Source organism: Rhea americana, unplaced genomic scaffold, assembly GCF_003343005.1.
Source record: "Rhea americana isolate MKP2758 unplaced genomic scaffold, rheAme1 scaffold_5, whole genome shotgun sequence".
NCBI lineage: Eukaryota > Metazoa > Chordata > Aves > Rheiformes > Rheidae > Rhea > Rhea americana.
Window position 1 is genome coordinate 5,638,813 of NW_028186645.1, and position 22,276 is coordinate 5,661,088.

The 22,276-nt window shown below is 38.2% G+C and overlaps 2 protein-coding genes across 2 annotated transcripts in view; both read left to right on the plus strand.

Annotated features, from left to right (window-relative positions):
• LOC146588712 (alpha-1-antiproteinase F-like) overlaps positions 1 to 4,890 on the plus strand; it is an 8,360-nt gene extending 3,470 nt beyond the window's left edge. The window contains exons 2-5 of the mRNA XM_085317645.1: positions 500 to 770; positions 2,055 to 2,057; positions 3,291 to 3,438; positions 4,671 to 4,890. Coding sequence (XP_085173771.1) covers positions 500 to 770; positions 2,055 to 2,057; positions 3,291 to 3,438; positions 4,671 to 4,859 — 611 coding nt within the window. The 3' untranslated portion in view covers positions 4,860 to 4,890. The remainder of the gene's footprint in view (positions 1 to 499; positions 771 to 2,054; positions 2,058 to 3,290; positions 3,439 to 4,670) is intronic.
• A 12,950-nt stretch (positions 4,891 to 17,840) lies between these two features.
• Positions 17,841 to 21,311, plus strand: LOC146588713 (alpha-1-antiproteinase-like). The gene is made up of 4 exons (XM_085317646.1): positions 17,841 to 18,486; positions 19,226 to 19,496; positions 20,170 to 20,317; positions 21,117 to 21,311. The coding sequence occupies exons 1-4, from the start codon at positions 17,841 to 17,843 to the stop codon at positions 21,309 to 21,311; spliced, it is 1,260 nt and encodes a 419-aa protein (XP_085173772.1).
• The last annotated feature ends 965 nt before the right edge of the window (positions 21,312 to 22,276 follow it).

Sequence of the window (22,276 nt, forward strand, 5' to 3'; positions counted from 1 at the left end):
TCAACTAAAGCAGCACATTAAATACTTCCTCTCTGCAAGTAACCTGAATCTCTTCCTTATTTCTCCAGAAGATTCATCCCTCACCTCATCCTTCACAAATCTGTTTTGGTGTGGGAACAAGTAAAGGAGAGAATATTTTTAATTCTTAGCTCTCATTTAAAGGTTGCATCATATTGGGGCTTTATAGGCACCTTAAAACTACTGTCATATAGGAAAAAATGCATATCCCTCTGTGCACATAAGAACCTTTGATATGCATCATCTCATCTAAATAAAGTATATTGTGACCTTCTGTAAGAACTGGTGGTTTTCTTGCAAATTATTTTTCCTATTGTGTGTTATTATTGAACTGTTCTGATTATGCAGTAAGATAAGTGCTCATTGCAAACTGGTTTATCTCTGAAGCTGATCCAGCTATACCAATTTATATCAACTATGAATGTGCCTTATTGTTTCTTGTCCTAAAAATATTTTATAACTCTGTCTCTTACATTTCAAGCTGAGTGGGAAAAACCCTTTGATCCAAAAAACACTAAAAAGGACAAATTCTTTGTGGATGGGAACAAGGCGGTTCAAGTCCCGATGATGTTTGGAATGGGCCTGTTCAAGCATGGCTAYGATAAACAGCTGTCTTCCACTGTGTTGCAAATGGATTACAAAGGAGGTGCTTCAGCCTTTTTTGTTTTGCCTGATAAGGGAAGAATGAAGAAGTTGGAAAAAAAATTGTCTTGTGAATGTGTGTCAAGATGGAGGACATTAGTCTCAAAAAGGTAAAAWTCTGCAGTTACATGTTGAGATGATAGGCAAGAGGTTACATTGGTTTAAGTCTGTGATCCTTGAGTCATGATCAGGATACTATTTTTATTTTAATCTACAGCAGATTTCCCACCGACCAAAGCTAGAATTTGGTTCTCTTGTGCCTCTGTGTTTTCACAAACAGTACTGCACAAAGGAAAAACCTTGGCAACTCTAGAACCATTACTGTTTCTGCATTTTGTTTCCTCTCTTCATCTCTCTGTAGTCCTCCAGTTCTCTATCTTAAAAGACTTCTCATTTTTTTCWGTTTCTTACCTTCTCCTATTTACAACTAAATTTCTACCACTTTCCTTCATCACTTTTTTCGTAGCTGTTGCTTCCTTTCTGCCTGTTACAGTGATCAGTAATGTTTGGCATGTTTGACAAGTGTTTTACATGATCAGTTCTCAACTGAATTTTATCTCAACTGAAGACAAAAATGATATCTTAATACAGAAAACAGTTAAATGCTCTTTACTTTGAATGACTGTAAGAACTTCTCAAAACAATATAACACTTTTCCACAAAAATTTGACAGAAAAAAATGTGTAGTTTTCAGTGCAGCTTCATAGTTTTGAAACTTGTAGGAGCAGCTATATGACTGGTCACTAAAATCAATATTGGATGAATAAGAAGCTGAATTAAAATACTTGTGTAGTATTTGTGTCRAAGAAACACGAATTGCCTTTAAAATCAGCAAGAAAGGAGCTAAAWACAATTGGAAAGTTTTATGTTTCCTCGTCCTCCAAACCTGGGATATCCTATGTAGAAGCCCTCAATGGATGTAAAACTTCTAATATATAAAGGCATCACTGCCAGAGATCTTCAGCTTGTCTCATGCAGCTCCCCCTTTTTTGTCATGATGTTTCTCTCTCCTGCAAACTGATGACACAAACTCTTCATTTTTACTCTAGCTTTCAGAACAATTGATTGCCTTTTTCTACTATTGGGAGATGGATTTGATGTAGAGTATGAATTGATTAAAGGGTCTTGGGCCAGCTATTTTTGTCCTTGTTTCTCTACCTGCAACCTGAAGTGGATACAAGCTGCAGTGTTGGGAGGAGTGTTATTCATTACTAATGACTGTAGAATGGGGGATAGTGTCAAAGTATTGCCAGTATAGACAGCTGAGATCTATTCAATGGTTGAACTGTGAAAAAAAACACAGTGTTCACTTCTGGAAAGTGTATCCTAGTGCTTCCTGCCTGGTCACATTGTTGCTCTATGCCTACTGCTTTCTCTTTCCTGCATGTTGGCAGCAAGTGGGGGCTTGTGAATGAGTCTCCTCATGTAATAGCAAGACAGATGATGCAATGACAGTTGCATCCTCACTTGAGGCAGCAATCAGCAGCATCAGAAAATAGGTATAAGTGAGAGATCAGCAACCTGTTATCAATCCACTAGCACTCTTATCTTTGGGTACCAGCCAGACTTGGCATTAGATTCATGGAGATGCTATGCTAAGGTGGAGGTATGGCCCTTCCCTTCTTGGTTGTACACTGGATGACTTACTCTTTGACCAGCTTCATTAAGTGCTCTGCACTCTGCCTGGACTGGAACCCTGCTCAGTTGTCTCAGTTTCTCATCAGAAACTGTACCTGTTATCAGCATTATTATTAGCCTCTAATTCAAGATATGCTGCTTCTGATTGTTAATGTTAGTTCTAACCTTAAGAAAGGAATTGTTAGATCCTTCCTGGGAGAGCAAGGAAGAAGTGAGTCAGAAATRTAGAGCTTTGCTTAATTTATGGAAAGCACCAGACTAGTCACTTTTCCCCAAAATTTGAATAAATCAGGCATCAGATTGGACATAGGAGAAGAATTATCTATTGAGATAGATAGACTAGAATCTATCACTGTGCTTTTGCTTTTTATTTTGTCATCAGTAAAATAATCGCCACATATTGTCCTGCTCCTTTAGTATATCTTTTTGCTTTCTTTGGTTTTGATTTATGTGGTAAAATCAAAGGTCAACATTTTTTTCAAAAGAGACCAGTGAATTTGAATGTCTTGGATTTTTTGTGTGCCTGGGATGAGATGCTTAGAAAAGAATTGTTTTGTCACAAGGTGAATACTCTGCATCATTCAGCAATGAGGCGTGTTTAAGATGCCTCAAGTCAAAAGCACAGAATCATCACCGACTTTTGAAAAAATCAGATGAAGAACCTTGAGGAGGTACATTAGGGATATATTGTGCTCAATGATCAATCAAAACATGGATCAATCTCACTATTCCCCTGTTGGCTCACTACAGTCTGTGAGCGAACAGCCTAGAGGCCTAGCCTTTCAGCCAGCCTTCCAACAGCCTTCCTGTTATAACCTCCTTTCCTTCTCCCCAAATTAATGCCACTATATATCTCCCATGTAGGCTACAGGGAACCTGCAAGCAGTGTGAGCTGTGAGGGAGAAAGCAAACTGAGTTGTCTTTAGACATCTGTGTTATAGTGTGATATCTGATCAAAAATTCACCATATTCTTGCACTTCTTTTCTGGCAGCTCAGCAAATGTGTATCTTCCAAAATTCACTCTTTCTGGGACRTATGACCTAAAAAATGTGTTATATAAAATGGGCATTATGGATGTATTCACCGATAAGGCTGACCTATCTGGGATCACTGGACAGCCCCAGCACAGAATTTCCCAGGTAAGTCATACTGGTTTTTGTTTTATGGGTCTATGGTAACTGGTACTCCCATCATTTTCCTTAAAAATGTTCATGATGCAAATCTCATGTAAAAAGGCTTTGCTATATATGTAAAGGCAGCTTCTGTCATACMGTGTATTTCAACAAAATTACTTAGGCTAACAGCACAGTTAGCCTGAGATGCATCAGATCTATTTTTTTTTTAATATAGAAGACCTCTTTGATCTACGTAGGGTCATCTTATAAAAAAGACATGGCCAAATTCTTGCATCTCTTCACCCTGGTGACTGCAGTGTGCTGTTACAGTCATCCTATTTCTGCTTCCATTTGTATCCAGCTTTGCCTGTCTTTGTCAAGTAGAGAGCAGTAGGATATATCACGGCTTGTATCTTGGGGAGGAGGCAGAAATAATACTTGCTTTTAAGGTGTCTGGGAGAAAGGAAAAAGACAATTATTAAAAATATTTGCCTTCAGTCCTGTGAGCAATGAATCCCATTAGTGCCAGGCCTTGGCAAAAGCTACAGGTAAGAGATACTTCAAGATACCCAAGTCATATTTCAAGATAACATGCTTCAAGAACTCTGACAATCACAGCCACCCTGCAGTACAAATTTCATCGTCTAATACTGAGCAAAGCAACTGCCCTATAATGTCAGGTGGAATTTAGTGAATTAGGGTCTGTGTATGTATTGATTTTGCAAGCTAAAACCTATATCCTTCTCTGCTCTAACACTCTATTTTCAGTACTCCTCTATTCCCAATATGTTTCAAGACATTAAGGAACATGGAAAAAAAAAATCAGTGGACTATTCATTGTACTAATCTGCATGTTACTTCTTCATCTATATGAATTTGTCAAAGACAGTTAAATGTAGTCTCTTTTAAGTTTTATTCTAGCTCCACCAATCTGCAGTAGTGTGAACAGGGAGTAAGATAAAAAACAAAGTAAATGTTTTTGCTAGCATGGAGATGCCCCTGTGCCAGGGATGAGCATTTGCTCTCTAGGGCAAAGGAAGCCATGCTTCATGTATCTTGCTAATTCATTTTCCCATTTTTTCTGTCTTTGTGAACTTAAAAAGTTCACAAAGAAAAAAGGCTTGCAGTGAACTCACAGCTGTCCTTCTGCTGCTTTTCTTTACCAATAACTTCTTCAGGCACTTTTAGCTAAAAGTTCTTATTTAGGCAACTAATTTTGTACCTCCTTGATTTGTAACATATCTGTTTCTTCACAGGCTGTTCATAAGGCTGTGGTAAAGGTGGATGAGACTGGCACCGAAGCTGCAGCTGCCACGGGCATGGAAATAGTGCCCATGTCCGTTCCTGCTACCATTATATTCAACAGGCCCTTCCTAATGATCATGTATATGAATGACAATGTGCTATTCATGGGTAAAATTGTGGATCCTCTGAAAAAATATTAAGTTGATGTACACRTTAGGTATGCAGTGATCACCACTTTTAAACATATATTTGACSTAATGAGTATAGCATGGCTACAGAGGGCTCCCTACCTCTTAACCTGTGTTATTCATTATTTTTTTTCAGATGAGACTCTTCATCAGTTTAAGTTGCCAGAGCTGCATGTTTGTTTGGGCCTTGTTTGTTTTTGTTTTTGTTTTTTGTTTTTTTTAAGAAGGTTGCATTCAGGCAAAACTGTCATTAAATCTGGGACAAAATAGACCTGTGTAATACTGAGAGCATAGATGCATCTTCTAGCAGGGAAGATGGGGAGCATGTAGGTGGAGAGGATTTTGTAAGCCTGTTTCTTCCCTCTTGGCTGTCTTCTCACCTATTTTTGCGTTGACTGACAAACTTGTACAAGTTACGGCACTGTGCTACTTGTGCCCATTTTCCTACCAACATGAAGTTCAAATCTAGCATAGTTCTTAACATACATAATGCTTACTGTCTTGCATAGTACCATTTTGTCCAGTGAGTCTGATACATCCTTACCTTTCAGCTGTCCCACCAGCTAGGCTGCTGCAAAGGGGTCATAAAGAAAGCGCTTTTTTTTTTTTTTTTTTTTTTTTTCCCCTGAAGAAATATACCGGCCTCTCTGCTGTTTCTGCAAGAGCATACAGCCCAAATGCTTTGCAGGGCAGACATGTCGGAACTGGACCTAAGAAAAGAAGAGGTAGATGAGATCTCTACAGTTCAGCTCTCCGAAACAGGCCTCTGAATCAGATATACAACTTAGAGCAGCTGGAGGGTTACTTCTAGCATATGCCTGCATATGAACCAGCTTCTAGAAGCCCCCAAGCAGCAGGGAACATCAACGATCTCCCCTTTGTGCCAGTGCCTGTACATTACCACCTGGCCCCAGGAGATCACTGGCAGTAGTAAGCACCAATGTAGTATTTTTGTGGGATCAAGAACCCTACTTGTAACACCTTATACCCCATCTCTGACATATACCGTGTCTCTTGGCATAACCCCTTCTGTTCCCAGACTATCCAATAATACAACATTAGTACTCTGTTTCTCATCCGCTTCATGGTTAGCATAGTCACAATATTTTAGGATCCGTCTTCGCTATTAGGGTACACAGTACTAAAAGTCACATTCATAATGCACATGCGTATTTATTTTCTCTTAAGTATACTTTCCTGTCATTTTTTTGGCCTCCTTTTGTTTCACAGAATCTATCAGTATTTTATTTCTGTGCTCATGTTCATGGTATGTATCTGATACCTGGTTGCAGGAGGGGTAAACTGACTAAAATGGGTTGGTGTATTAATGGATATTAAGCATTAACACTAGTCTTTGGCCTTGAAATATGCAGACAAATGTACTACAGTAGAAAACTGACAATTAATAAACATGACATTTAAAAGTTTCTAATTTTGCTATTGTATTTCTGTAACTGGGATTTAATTATTAAGATAGTGATTCAAGTAAGTTTTTCACTGATGTCAACAAACAGTTATCCTTATACTGCTCACATATACTAGATCARTATGGTAATGCAAATGATAAGCTTCAGATAGCCTTCTGCTCTATCTTGCTTTGGCCTAAGCAGTAAGTGTCTGTTCAGGGCATAGCAGGTTATTTCTGTTAGGAGGAGAAATTATTGGGATTTCTTTGATGCTGTCATGGTTATTTCAAAGGCTATACACAGCATACTGTTTTCTACTGTATCAAATGTTCCATGTGTCTCATCAATCCTCTTCTCTCTTGACACCCTCTAATAGCTATGTTACCAGTCTTAGCTTGTGTTTTGAGCTGTGGTTCCTGTTTCTTCAGCTGCCTAATTCCATAAGCAGAATTTGGCTGCTTCTTACATTTATATTAATTAGTATTCAGCCCACCATCTATATAATACTTTTTCTAATAGATTATGACAGGAAAACAAGAAAAGTGCATAAAGGTTATCAGCTTTTTGTAGGAACCCGTCTCCAAGTAAAATCAACATGATACAACAAGAGAAGTAAAAGTAGATAAACTCATCTGTGTGATATTCAAATTAGRCAATAAGACAGAGAGTAAACTTATTACCCAAATTATAATAGATAATACACTCAACTTGCTTTTATTTCTTTTTGACTACATCACTGGTTCATTCCATAGCAAACTTTGACAGAGGGTAGGTTTCTTAATGGTTTTTACAGGGCTTTGTAAATTTAATTGATCTGGAGGGACTGCAGCATTTTGTTAGGTCACAARCAGTGTTCTGATATAATCAGATCTTAACATTTTGGCTCTGGAGATTTATTTGCAAATTACTTTCCTAAGGAAAATCCAAACAAAAGGACCTAAAATGGAACAGAAGAAAAGGAAAAAGCTGGCAAGTTTACACCACCAAGTAAAGAAAGCTACCAGAAGTGGGAAGAAAAACTTCCTACCACAAACTTCCTGTTAACACTTCCAAGTGTTGACTTCCAAAATGAAAGTGTTGATGAAATCAGGGGAAAAGCCCCACCATAATGCTAAGTATAAAACCATAGTAAGACAGGACAAAGATGACTTTGAGAAACAAAGCAGCTAATAACAAATTCTTTCTCAAAGATATCAGAAGCCTGCAGAGAGCATGAGGGGTGAATAGGTGTTCAGTGTGTAAGAGTGCCCAACATGAGTAAAGCCAGAGAAGGAAAACTCAGTCCATTACACATATAATGTGTAACTTTTGCAGTGGTTGAGCCTAAGGAGTTATTTCAAGTTGAAGTAACTGTAGAAAAGTTTTTCGAAAAAATGAAAGACCAAGTCACAACAAGTTGCCAGGACCATTTAGTATTCATGCAAGAGCTCTTACCACAGGAAGGAAAGTGTTAAACTTTTTTACTGTGATATGTCACTTAGACTGGTTCTGTACCAGAGTAAAGAGAACTGACAAATACAATGCATTTTTTTTTCTTTTTTTTTTAAAAAAAGGGGATACCAGTGAGCATGTAGAGAATTGCAGATCAGTTAGTTCAACTTTTATATTTTGGAAACTATAGAATTTGTAGACAATAGATAAATCTGACAAAAGTGAGGAAAAGCTAATGTGGCTTTGTTGAAGAATTTTTGAAAAAGTTGATATGTCAGTGATTGTAGGAGTCAGACTGATACATGGTACACAGTTTAGAAAAAAAGTTTCCTCTACCAAGGATTAAAAAMAAACAAACAAAAAAAAAAGCTAGGAAAAGAGAGAACCCACTTGCATGATTAATGAGCTATAAGCTTAGGCATATATTACTCAGAGGATTCAGAAATCATGTAGAAACAATGAATTTTGAGGTGACATATTTTGCTGATGATCCTATGCTGATGTTCATAGGTTTTAAAGTGAACTGTGTGACTGTACTGAGTGAATTGCTGATCAAATGACAGATAACATAGAAATTTATTGTCAATAAATGCAAATCAAAGCATATGAGGAAAGAAGTTCCAGAATAGTGATGTATCCAAAGTTCAGACAAAAAATTACAATCTTAATAATTTCCCTGAAAATTATTCTGAATTTTTTTTCCTCCATGTTATAGAAAAGTGGTAGAAAAATCAAGTTTATCACTTGTAAAACAAAAGTCAGTGTGAAATATTTTGATCATTTCTGTTTGAAAATGCTGACAAAGCCAATACATCCTTGCAAATGTTTAGATTTTTTCTGACTGTCCTTTCTTAAATAGAAATTGCTCCCTCATAACTTCTGAGAAGCTTTTCTGAGAAAGGATTGTTAAGGGAACTTTAAGGTACTACAGAGACACCTAAGAATCTGTTTGTRTACTTGCATAATCTTGAAAGTCTCTCAGGTTTATGGGAAAAGATTTATGAGCATTTGTCAGGTAGTTTGTATTAAGTGAGTCATTTCCAGACCCTGAAGTTGCAGCTCACTTACAAGCCTGCTAACATAAAAGCAGTAGTAAAAAGAGTGGAACTCCCAGCTAAACAYGTTGTTGCACTTGCTAGCTGCAGCTCTGCACTGAGTGCCCATGGCACACTAGTAGATATAACTGATTTTATGGTAAACTATACAGGGAAGTGTGTTCAAACCATGCCTGTAAAATTTTACCACCTTTCAGTCAAAGATGGGACAGTGAATCCATTTAGACTTTGTTCTGGCTTGTAGGGTTCTACTTCTGGTGAGGAGATCCTAGTCGTYGTGCTTCACAGATTACCTCAGGAAGGCTGTATCTAAATATTTCAGAGATGTTAGAAGAGTAAGAGATGTTAAATGTCATCTGTGCTGTAATATTTGGGTGTTGGGTTTGAAGTTATAGTAATTAAGAGTGTGGAGGCGAATTAGAAAAACAAATGTGTTTGTTAAGAGATTAATTCAATCATCATTAGCAGGAAAGCTGGAGCATTCACAAAGGCTGGAGACCAGTTCAAACTGGTTTTCATAATCTCCACCCTCCTAAGCTCTACCAAAGGCATTAATTTAAGAGTGTTGCATCATCGGGGGGGGGGGGAACTCTCACTGGTTGATCAATGAACCTGAGAGCAGGACGTTGTCACCTGGAAGCTTTTGTGACCTGATTTACCTTTCTGCAGAGTCTCACAATCAGTAGGCATCTCCATGGCTAGGACTCATTCTTGCTGACCCTATACCATATGTATTACTGTTCTACTCTATGGAAGAAGATGCTTAGGTATTCTGTGAAAATCAGCTCAAAGAAAAATAAAAACCTGTRTGGCTTTTATTGGTCCCCTAAAGTTGGCTTTTGCTAGAGTCTGGCTTTATCATCATGCCCTTCCTTCGACTTCTAAGGGGACTGCTTTTCCCCCATGGAGTAACAGAGTCAACACACTCTGCAGTTACTATTCTCCAAGCTGACTAGAGGGTGGTGATGAGTAGAGGCATGGTGTGCTGAGGGGATGAGAGTGGCCATCTCCATGAGAGGGGATGTGACTGTGGGTGATGTGAGGGAAGGCAAAGAAAAGAAATAACAGGTATTAATATATGGAAGTCAACACCAGGCATAGTACTGGCTAGCTCAGCATAGGCAAGTTTTGAAGTTTTGATCTAAACTGAAATAGTCACAATTCAAGCTGATTTCTGTTGAAATTAACTAGTTTGAGATACTTGTGTGATGGTTCATTACCTGGAAAAATTGCTCTTTTTACTTGTTCGTGTGTAGATTTAGAATAGAATTTTTAAAAGCCACTCAATGTTGGCCTAAATATTCTTCCTAAATAGTCAAAAGTAGTGGTCAGGATAAAACCTAATGCATATTGTATCTATTCAAACTAAAATTGAAACCTGCTTCCTTTCTGTGTGTGTCACTTGGTGGACTGCTGTGTTTGCACCCACATTTTCAGCAAAGCTGTTCTGTAAGAATGGAGAGGCAGTCAGGGAGTAATTATGGAAATTGCCTCCATGTCTTATGAGACTTTCTGGGACCTTTCTTTGAGCTTTAGTCAAAATCCGTAGTATTCTTGGGCAACTGAGCTTCTGAGTCACGGAGTAATGCCATCATTATTATTTGAAACTACTTTGATTAGCCTTGCTTGATCAGCTGCGTGGTTAAATGTTGGCACTGTCTCATCACTCAGCAGTACAAAGAAGGTAAAGGAAGCAGTTCAGATGAGATAGTCCCGACAAACAACTAACYGTGGACCAAATGGAAAGGTGAAAAGGAACTTTGTAATGAAGGCTTTCAAATGTATGCAGGTTGCTTAAATCTTGAATTACTCATTGGGATGGTTCTTGTTAACTATATTTTCATGTTGTATAGACACACATTATTACAATTTTAAGTACTGTATTACTGCTTAAACCCCATAATTAATTGATTAATTTATTTCTTTCTTTAATGCAAGAACATTATTAGGAAAGAAGGATGGGCCTGTGGTTACAGCACTGGGCTGGGGCTTGAGAGTTTCTGCTTCCCTTCCTAGCACAGTCAGAGGCTCACTTTGTTTAAATCTAGCTTTTCTCTTTGCTTTATAGCTGTAGATGATGGTAACAGTCCTTCCTTTCTTTGTTTAAACAGCCAGAGCGGGATTCAGGGGCCTAACCAGCAATAACTAGTGTGATTTTAGAAACATAATGCCTACACAGAACTGGCAGTAAAAGTAYAGGTTCAGATGAGATAATCCCAGCTGGCAGGATCTTTCAGTCAACCTGCAAGTGAGAAAGTGAACACAACAATCATATCCATCTCTKTTTCCTCAGACAAGATTCTTACACTGGAGGTACTGGCAACAAATATTTGTATTTTTTAGTTGTAAAAGAAGTTAAAATGAAAGGACTGGCTCAGATAGTGTCATGTGATGCATGAAAATGATTAATACTGGCAATTTATGTGTGATTGATGATCTCCTCCCATGCCGCACTGCCATATGTATAGGTAGCTAGCACCTCTTGAATRYAACTATTAAGTACCTCAGGAAAGAAGACCCTTTCTGTAAAGTTTCRATGACTTCCTATGTAAGTTTGCAACTGAGGAACTTTTCCAAATTCACTCTTTGAAGCTGTGTATAGGTGCATCCTACAGAGTACAGTTTTTCAAACTATGCATCACAGACACCAAGGGAGGGGCCGTGGTATTAAACTGATAAAAATCAATACTGTCTTCACTGAATTTAATAAAGAAGTTAAATGGCTCAAAGTCATTGAAAGTAACTTCATATTTTCACAATATATTTCATTTTGTATAAAAGAGCAAGGTAAACAAGTTATTTTTATCTTACAGATGAGAAAACTGAAGTCCAAGAGAGAGTATTAGTAATGTTCCTAAAGTCAGAGCTGAACTACTCAACAGAGCTGGCAATGTATCTCAAATTCTTCACCCACTGCTTCAATTWTGAGGCTGTCCATCCCATCCTGAAGCCATTCAATACTGAAAATTATCTGGACAATGGAAAAGGTTCTTGGAGATCTTTATTCATAAGACTGAAACATGGTTATTTCATCAGCTATCTTTGATTGATAAAAGAAAGAGGAAACAGTATTTTTACTACTCTTACACAGAACTCACTTTTGGAAGTTACCTCCATACAAAAATCTCAGATTGCTTTGTTACTAACATTTGTATTACAGAAACACTCAGGCCTGAAATGAAGCTCCATGGTGCAAACTTTACACACAGAAATAGTGAGAAACAGGTCCTCTCTGAAAGATTTTGGGAGTCACCTGAAGGGCTAAATAAAGTTTTCTAATGTTAGATGATCCTACCTACTCTTCTGCTGCTTCTTCAGAAGGACTGAGGTCTGCTGTAAGTCCTGTCCTATATCTGGCAACCTGTACTCTTCTGAAACAGCAGTAGATGGCTTAGTCATTTTTGTTGCTACACCATACACATAAGGCAYATGCTACATTTACTTGGTAACTTGTAATTGTTCTTGCAACTGAAAATTGATGATTAGTGTTGCTGATCATTGCCATCAGTAAAAAACAGTTTTATAAATTCTCATCCCTGCTCCCTACACAGTTCATGCATGTTATTAGTGACAGTAATTCAAACAAAGAGTAGCTCTGGGAGCAGAACTGCTGTCTCCCAGTGAGTGTTCTCATCATACATACTGTATTTCATCTCTGTTTCATATGCTCTTTCTAAAATAAGGAATTTTGCCTTCCTGGCAGCACAATGGAGAGATTCTCAAGGAAGGAAGCTCAAGGAGTATGTATCAGTCACTGAGTGCAAATAAGGCCTTTTTTCTTCATACATCTCATCCAGGCTCAAAGAAGCATAGTTCACCAAACAGATGTGGATATTTAGTCTTAACAATTCTCCCTGCTGTGAGCCTTACTGTGAGATCCTTCCCAAAATTTATTAATATAACTAGAAACTACCTGGAGGGGGAGAGGAAATGCATTTTCCTTCCTTATTCCGCACTCGTTTCCTTCATGTTGCTGCTGTGCCAATATACTTGTGATCTCAGTACTTCATACTTAGAAATCTTTTTACTGCTTAATCCATAAGGATAAAGAATTTTTGATATTTAAAGTAACTTGTATGTCTGTGAGCCATAATCCCAGAATAGTTTTATTGTTGCTAGATTGGCACCAAAACTCTAATTTTCTGGTATTAGGTGTAGAACAACACTGGACAAGATGCGTGATTCTGTTGTCGTCCAATAAGCATTTATATGAGCCGTCGGTTAATTAGGATGTCTTTAAACCTGCTGACTGTTTGGAATGATTTGCTCAAAATAAAGAAACAGGCAGGAAGTTATTCAGAAGATCTTGGTAAATGCGTGAAATACTCTGTGGGTCTATTTCTTATAAAGAAGTCAAGTATAAGTTGGGAAATGGAATAGATACTGATCTCCATGAAGTATAGTTCAAGCCAGAAATGCAGCAGTAACTTAGACTTGAGTAATATAGACTTTGTCACTGGTTGAGTGTGGTCTTAATTGTCAGAAGTAACAAACCATTTGGTTATTTAATATTCTGGACTTTTATTCCTATTAAAACCAATTAATAGAGAAGCAGAATCTGGTCACTAAATGAATGATCAGTATGAATCTGGTTAATACAGTGTCATAGTGTGGTTTTAGGGTTGAAAATTACGGTCAGTGAAAAAGGTGGGACTCTAGTTGGCTCATGGCAATGCATGGTATACCTGGCACATGTGCAGGTGCTCATCAGTTCAGTTTAAACAAAAGTTGGCATATCAACTTACTGCTGCAAATATAATGAAATGCCAGGGAAATTCCTTGTTAAAGTGTAGCTTAATGTTGTTAAAAACAAAACAAGGCCTGGCCAATGAAAAAGAAAATAAGAGACGTATAACCATTTTGTAACACAGCTTGTCCTCGACCACCATGACCTTTTACTCACTTAGTTTTGATCCATAAAATAATCTCTGTACTGTTTTTATGACATTTTGCAGCTAAAATTGGAAGGAACAACTTTAAAGGAAAGGGAAAAAACATGGAGTGAGGAAAGCAAAGAGTTAGAATGTCAAGACAAGGTTTATCTATGTTCTCTCTCTGTTGATGTATGTTTGTATGACAAAATTACTCATACAGGTGGACAAGTATAGGACCAAAAGAGTGGTCACAACTGGGGAAACAGATGTCATGTCACTACTCAGCTGTACTCTTAGTTGCTAACTGGATGATCAGCATAATCCTCTAGCATTTTGTTCCTACTGGGAAAAGTTAATAGGAACAAGCAGTATTTTTTTTTTCACTCTAACCATTTCAGATTGTAGGGAGATGGGCCAGAAGAAAAAGAAGTAAGTGTGCACATCACTGCATGTGTGGGAGTAATGAGAACAGCTTGCTGCCTCTGTTCCTGCCACCTACCTGCAGCAGTAACTCAGGTGCATGCAGAACAGACATATGAGGGGCCTGCATCTGCTGCCTTACTAAGACATATAGTAGGAAATCCTGAAGGAAGCATAGCTACCATATATCCTCTCAATGGCATGGGATTACTATCAAACTGAAAAGGTACAGGCTATAACTTGGAGCTTGTATTCAGGTTGAAGATCAGGAGGAAGACGTGGCTCTGGTCTGGAATTTGGAAGAGAGATGAGCTTCCACTTTGTACGGCTGCCAGCTCTCTGTATGCTTCAGGTCAGCACAGAAAGTCTGACTTTCATCATCAAGTGTCAGCATCTGTTTCTAGCGGTTCCCGACACTCCTGATTTCCAGTAGGGTCCAGGTTGCGCAGTGTTTATGCTAAGACCTAAGGTGGTCAGAGGCAACAGACAGAAAGTCACAGCTACTATTCAAATGGCACATGGTTGTTAGCTCCACTGGTTGAACTGTGACCTTGGAAACCCTGTTTCATCAATATTTGCTCTGTTTCCTCTTTTTTTCTTTTTCTTTTTTTTTCCTTTTTTTTGGTGGCTCCAAGTTTTATCTATACTGTTTAATGTTTAACAGTGGAAACTAAGCAGAAGATGATTTAGCAATATAAGTGACAGTGTGGAGAACAGCTTGATCAATTGAGCACAGCAGGATACTTCTGGTTTTGTAAGTAGTGCATTCATTTTTTCATAGAGACTTGAGCCTGATGGTTTCTGTAGTCTGAGGATTTTTCATGTTCGATTTATATTATTCGCATATTTGTGACTTTGTTCTTTGCAGCTGTTGCCATGAAATAGTAAATAAACAAATATCCAAGGGACCAACAGAACCTGCAGTTCTAGGGGAAGTATTCTTAGCCTGAAATTAGAATAAAATAGCCTTTAAAGTTGCAGTGATTTCTTAAGCAGTTAGTAAAGCTGAATGTTGATGAAATCACCTTTCAGGTTGGATACAGCCTTTACTGTGACTCGGAATTAGCATAATCCCCCTAGTGACTGGCCATAAAGTCCAAATTATAAACTTTCCTGGTGACTTAGTATATAAAATAACAATAGAACCACTGCCAAGGCCAAGGTTTTTAATTAGGATTGTGGTGAGTGCAGGGGAAGAATGGAAGGCCACAATTTCTGCATGTAATCACCCCTTTTGTTTTCATAGACAGATCAATATGTGGGTTTGACAGAGATGTAATTTCTGAAATTCCACTTGGGATATAAAAAGTACACTCCATATTTAATAAAGCCTTTCCAGTCTTTTCATCTTTGACGTGGTAATCATACAATTTTGCTATCTAGAATTTTCAAATTTCAAAATGTTGAAACTAATACAGTTAACATTTCTAAAGACAAAAAAGCATGTTGGGGAAAGTTGATGACAATTTTTCAGTGTTTTCCAGCTTCTGGTAGAAGTACTTCTCTTGTATTTCTAGTAGAGGGCTGTAATCTAGAAGTATTTGAACTGGTCTATTACTAGGAGAAATTAAGTGAAGTTCTGAGCCATGCCTAACATGAACTAGCTATAGGCAAATCATATTCTGTACTTCAAAAATTCTTTGAAATTTAGATTAAGCTCTGCTTGGACATAGGAGGTGATCACGGATGAGGGTGTGTCTCAGACAGATAAATATCCTCCTGTTATTATTTGATCAAGTATGCAATATCTCAAATAGCTAGAGAAAAATACTCTATAAAAGTACTTGTGAAGCAGTCTTTGTATATGTAGTTGCTTGATTTACCGCATTACGTGAGGACTTTTTTCCTGGGAAGAAGGGGGAGACTTCTACTTAAAATAGTTTCAAGCAGCTGATTYGTATTCCCATCCAGGGCCATTCTCCATCTTTTTGTTTAAGGAGATTAAAATTTAGCATCTCTCCCTCTCCCTGCAGGTCATTGCAGTGATCACTACCTGGACTCAGGCAGGCATACTCAGTATGTAGCTAGTATATATGTCGACTATACGAACAAGAAAGATTACCGTATCAGTAAAGAAATAAAGCAGTTGGTTAATCACCAAGAATACTAGAACTTGGACTGCCTTCAGAAACTCTACCTAGATCTTGTTTATAGAGCAGACACAGTGGTCTCTCACATCTAGGAATGAATAAGAACTTCATCTTATCCAGAGAAAAGTTGTGGGATGATACTTGTGCTTGCTCTGAATGACCTGGAGAAATACGCTCCAGGAAGAGAAGGAATGAGTTCAAACAGGCTATAAATGCACAYGACTGGAAACTGGAAGAAGATGTAAACATAAAAGTGGTAAAGTTCTAGAAAAGTTTTCATGTAGAAGGTGTTGATGGCAAAAAGCTTATTTTAATAGATAGCTTGTTAATTTTGAAAGAGCTTTTACATGCTGTGTGTCCTCAAAATAGCAGGGAACTGAGTTCWGTAAACTAGACTTGTTCCAGCTCCTATGAAGTGCAGGAGGCTTGTGTGAAGCATCTCGTGCCAGCATTAAGYGAAAGAGCATAGTGAAGAAACCCATCATCTTCAACTGGAGTACTCTAGAGTATTCAAATAGGAACTGTGTTCCTCTTTTCTTCTTGGATCCAGCTAATGTGGCACATTGCATTGCACTACCAGCAAGGGCYAGTTGTCTCCAGGGTTGTTCTCCCATTTGTTGTAAGCTATTTATAACAGAATACACATTTGGGAACCTATGGAAGCTCTAGATTGCACTGATACGCCATTTTGTGGAATTTCTGACATACGTAGACCATATTCCCTRCAGATAAGGAGTCTATCATTTTCTGCCTGGACAGCCAGAATATGGCATACGGACACACGAGCTAGGGCCTGTGCTRGAAATGGTCCTTCCTCCACACTAGAGGGACCCCCACATCCCACGTGGCCGTAGCCGTGTTACCGGGTTAACGGATGGTGAGGGGCATGGCACCATTTAACCAGTCACAAACACCTGCTGCAGTCCCCAAATGGGGTGTCCCTGTGTTCCAAACATGCCCCTCGTCACCAGCTATAAACTTGCCACTTCCCCCATGYCTTTATGCCCACCTTTGGGTACATTGCTGACATGCTACGGCCTGCTCCAGGCTTATGCCTTGAATTTTGCCTGAAGTTTATGTAAATACCTTTCATCCCTAAATTATCAGTTGTGGCCAGTGACTGGCCACACAAATAAATAGCCATGAGGTAAACAAGGATGTGCGTTTAAGGTGTACCAGAGAGTCCCTAATAGTTGTCTACCCCAGTGAACGTGCAGGAGTTTATCCCACTTTCAGTGAAAAGTGAGCTGCCTTGAGTTACCTCCCATTTACCACAGTGCATATGGGCAGGTACCGCAGAGCAGCTGATGTCTCTGAAACCCACACCCTGTCTTACCTCATGGTAGCTTGTTTGTTTAGCTGTACTCTATAGGAGACAATGATACAGGGAAGATAGTATCACTATTAATAGAGTTTAATATGCTCYTTGGCTCTATACTTTCACAGCCAACAAAGAATAGTCTTTTCTAAGTAGTTACAATGGAGAATTGTGGTTTTATTACAGCTGACATTTTAATTAATAATTGTGTTGAATTTATTAATGTCACTTGAAATTGTGTACACAGTCAATTTAAAAACTGTATGTATATTAGCTCTTTATAGTTGCTTTGTATATTTATGATAACAAACTATTTATTATTACTTACTACAAAGGTCATCATTACCTTCTGCTCATCTAATGACTGTTTATTTTGTGACAGAATAATTTGAAAAGAAGATGAAGCATCTCCTGTGCCTGTGTTTGTTCCTTGCCAGTCTTTGTGCTGTAACCCACTGCCACCATGGAGACGTTTGCCATGAAGTCAATAATACGAATCTGCATGATGGAGTAGAAAATTTCTTAAAGCATGACTGTCACAAACGAGGCTCTAACTATGCAGATTTTGTATTTAGATTTTACAAGCAGATTATAGCAAAAGAAGCTGACAAAAATGTTTTCTTTTCTCCCATGAGCATCTCCACTGCCTTTGCAATGCTGTCTCTTGGTGCTAAGTCAACCACTCTGTCTCAGATTTTGGAAGGACTGGGCTTTGGCAGTGTTGCTGAGGCTCATGTAGAACATATACATGAAAGTTTTCATAAAGTTTTAGCAGTACTGAATTGTACTGATGTTAACATCACATTAAATATAGGAAATGCCCTTTTTACAGCTATTGGGCTTGAACCACAGGAGGCATTTTTAAAAAATACCGAACAGTACTATGATGCAGACTTTTTTTCTTGCAATTTCCATAAGGAAGAAGAAGCCAAGAGGCAAATCAATAATTATGTRAAGGAGAAAACCAAGGGGAAAATTCCTGAATTAATTGATCATCTTGATGGCAATACTATAATGGTTCTTATTAACTACATTTATTTTAAAGGTAAGAAATTGACCATAATATTACAATGGATAATTTTGATGCAAAAAAAAAAGAAGATGTAAAGAACTCGTGATTTATTAACAGAGTGACTATATGGGAAAGAGCTAAATTATGCAGCACTTTCAAGGTAAGTATTAGGCCTGGCTAAATAGTGACAGAGATCAGGGTGTCTGATTATAGAGAAATATTGGTTGCTTGATGTTTGTCCAATTTTCCTGAAAGCTGCGAACAGTGTAGTCCCCCTGCAGTGGGCTAGCTCACAGCCACAGATCTGCTGCAAGTGGTCTCTGTAGTCTGGGTGTCGTAACCAAGGATGTTTCTAAGATCTCCATACTGAGCATACGTGGCAGTCAGACCCTTAGGGGACTGAGTGACAGCCATACTCTATCAAAGAGTCCCCAGTATTAYGGCAGACCTATGAGATACCCTGTCTGAAAATTTGTGACCTAGCATTTTGAGGGCCTTTGCTTCTGATGCCCTGCTTGAATTTAAGGTTCATTATTCTATTGATGAATTCCTAACCAGACTGAGTGCAGTCAGCTTGTATCTGACATGGCCCAACAGGGGGATTTGGAAAGTCAGAAAAGGCGTAATGAGATCCTGTAGTTACGTGTATAAGCCTGTGAATTAAAATTCTCTTCAACACCCTAACATTCAAGTTGACCTGATTAATATCAGCCATTTTTATGATCCTTGCATATTCAAATGCAACGTCTTATCTTCTCTTTTCCCCCATTAGCTGCCTGGGAAAAACCTTTTGCTCTTCAGTATACCTATGAGGATGATTTYTTTGTGAACGGAAATGCATCTGTTAGTGTCAACATGATGCGATGTGAAACTACCTACAACAGTTACTATGACCAGGATCTCTCTTGCGAGGTGATAGAGCTGCCTTACCAAGGCACTGCACGAGCATTGCTCATTCTGCCTGATGAAGGAAAAATGAAACAAGTGGAAGATGCTCTTTCAAAAGAAACTGTTTGTAAGTGGGATAACAGACTTGAAACCAGGTAACTCTTGGTAGATTGATTATTGTACTTTAGAAAATAATGTTATTTTTGAGAGAAAGCATTCATTTTAGATCTCCTGCTGGATTTAGTACAATGCTTTTATCAAGCAGGGCTTTAAATGATTCCCAAGTTGAGTCAGACTAGAGCATAAATGATTTGCCACTACAGACTCTCTGACTTGACAGAAGTGGACATAGCAGTTCAACAGCTATCTCAGGACTTGCCTGTCTGCCTTTTGGCTACCATATCTCTTCTTTCATGCTGCTAATGTAGTTCATTTTCTTCGCTGTGTCTTGGATTTTGTCCCTCTTTTCCCTTCTGGCTTTTCCACTCCAATCTTTGTGCTCAGTCCATTTGCTTACAGTCTCTGCAACCTGCTGTTCTCACAAACATCTGCTAGGTATGTGTGTCCTGGCACTGGAATAAAGCAGCGGCAATGAAGAAATCAGCCTTTTTTCAAGAGTAACTAAAATCAAAGACAGAATCTAGGTACAAGAAAATGATGCATCTCTCTCTGGATGCCCAGATTGCTCAGAGAGTACAAATGCCACCATCAAACACATTAGAAATCAAAATAATACTTTCAAGTGTCACTGCATTACATACTATTCAGCCTGCTGGCTGAAATAAGATTGCCATGCTTCACTACTGTTTCGTTTTCTCTGTTCAACAGAAGAGTAAATTTGCACTTACCAAGGATTTCTATCAGTGGCTCTTACAASGTTGATGAACTGTTGAAGGAAATGGGCATTACTGATGTATTCTCTGGTAATGCTGATCTGTCTGGAATTACTGGCAACCATGGTCTCTATGTTTCAAAAGTAAGTTACTAGTGAGAGATGATGCTAGTGGAGATTGTTGGTACTTGTGAGCAATTATATCTGGGACTTTTAAAGACTTGTTTTCTATCCTTGTCCTACTAAAGTTATAAGCAAAACTCACTGATATCCATGGGCTTGCTTAGTAGTTGTGCTTTTTTTACAGAGTTCACCGTTGAATTACATTAATATCACTATTAAAAGGCTGGATATTAAGTACATGGGAAAGGGGGACAAGGATTGTTATGATTTCTTGGCACTGGAATACAACTGTTTACATGCAGTTGTGTCAAGTAAACCATAAGTAAAAGATACGTCATGATATTTTGTTGATTGGTACCTCATTTTTAATATTCTCAAAGTTTCCTGGAAACTTCCATTTTTTGGTGGCAGAATTTCACCAGAATTTCACTAAAACTGCTTTTTAATATGTCAAAGATGTCCAAATACTGCCCCTAAATTAACATTGACATAGCAGTGTTTCATTAATCTTTGAACAATAGAGAAAGTGATGTAAGTGGAAGTCCAAGTCATCTAAGAAAAAAAACTAACTAGTGCACAAACTGCTATTGTCCCCTTCTACTCAACACTGGTGAGGCTGTATCTATTTGTGGAGTCCCCAGCTTAGTCCTGGCATGGAAGACACTCCTGTGGCAGGCTGTTGGAGATTTACTATACAACTGGGTCCACTGGATTTTATCACTTCTTTCTTCTATTAAATATTCCTTAAGAAGAGAGTTTATTTTTCCTTCCTACTTGATGTCTTATATATACACCATAATTTTTGCTTTTTTCCCTGCAGGCGATTCACAAGGCCCTGCTGGAAGTAGATGAAGCTGGGACTGAGGCTGCAGGAGCCACAGCCATAGTCCTTAGAAAAGTTTTGCATCCTTCTGTTACCATCAAATTCAACAGGCCCTTCATTATGCTGATTTCTGATAAAGCAACCAGCACCACACTTTTCATGGGGAAAATTGTCAATCCTACTGAGAAGTAATTGATGAATTACTGGGCATGTATTGGGCATGAGATATAGTGGGTAGAGTGTTGAATATGTGAACTAGTTAGTGCTACTAACTGTTCTCTGAGGGGTATTTACAAGTAAATGATCAATTTCTGTATCAAATAAACAAACAAAAATTCTTCAAAAAGTCCTGACAGTTTAAATATACAATGTTTTCCCCAATTGAGTGATTCAAGTTATTAATATATTTCCCAAATTTGGGGGGAAAAAACAATTTCTTGCAAATTCCTCTGTTATTTTTATAAGAGAATCCTCTCTGCTGTGTGCTTTTGTCCAGGCCCCTTTTAGTTCTGAGTTATTCACCAAAAGCTCTATCCAAACAGGAAACATTTCTATTATAATCGTATTACATTCTCTCAGGCTGATGGTCAATATTCTCCTGAGCCAGTCCCTACAGAATCCCTTCTTCCTCACATATCGCTTTGCTATTTAGTCAGTTGTGATTTCCCCTCAGCCAGTTTGGTCTTCTTTCTTACGTGGTCCAACTCTTTTCCAAAAAAAAAAAAAAAAAAAAAAAAAAAAAAACCCTAACAAAAAATAGAAAGGTCTGAGCCAATAGATTATTCCATTGTAGCACTGTGAATGTCCCTTTGCAGTCCACAAGTCAGCAAAAAACTTCGAAACACATTGACATTAGGCATAAATTGTCAAGGAATTGTCCTGCTACGATGTTATCCATGAATTATTTCTATGGCTAACAAATAAACTAAGCTTTATGATTTAAATCTATCATTTAAGGACTGACTCTTAGTGTCTCCAGTTTCTTGTCATCATGCTATAAATCTTTTAAAATCAGCAAAAACTTTCAATCACTCTTATTAACGTAGCAGGATGCCTATAAAATATGTTTTTAAAGGCTGTTAAGTGACTCCAGCTGTTCTCAGATGGAGATGGAGATTCTTGCATTCTCTCCTTGTGTGCCTAATAAGGTAAAACCT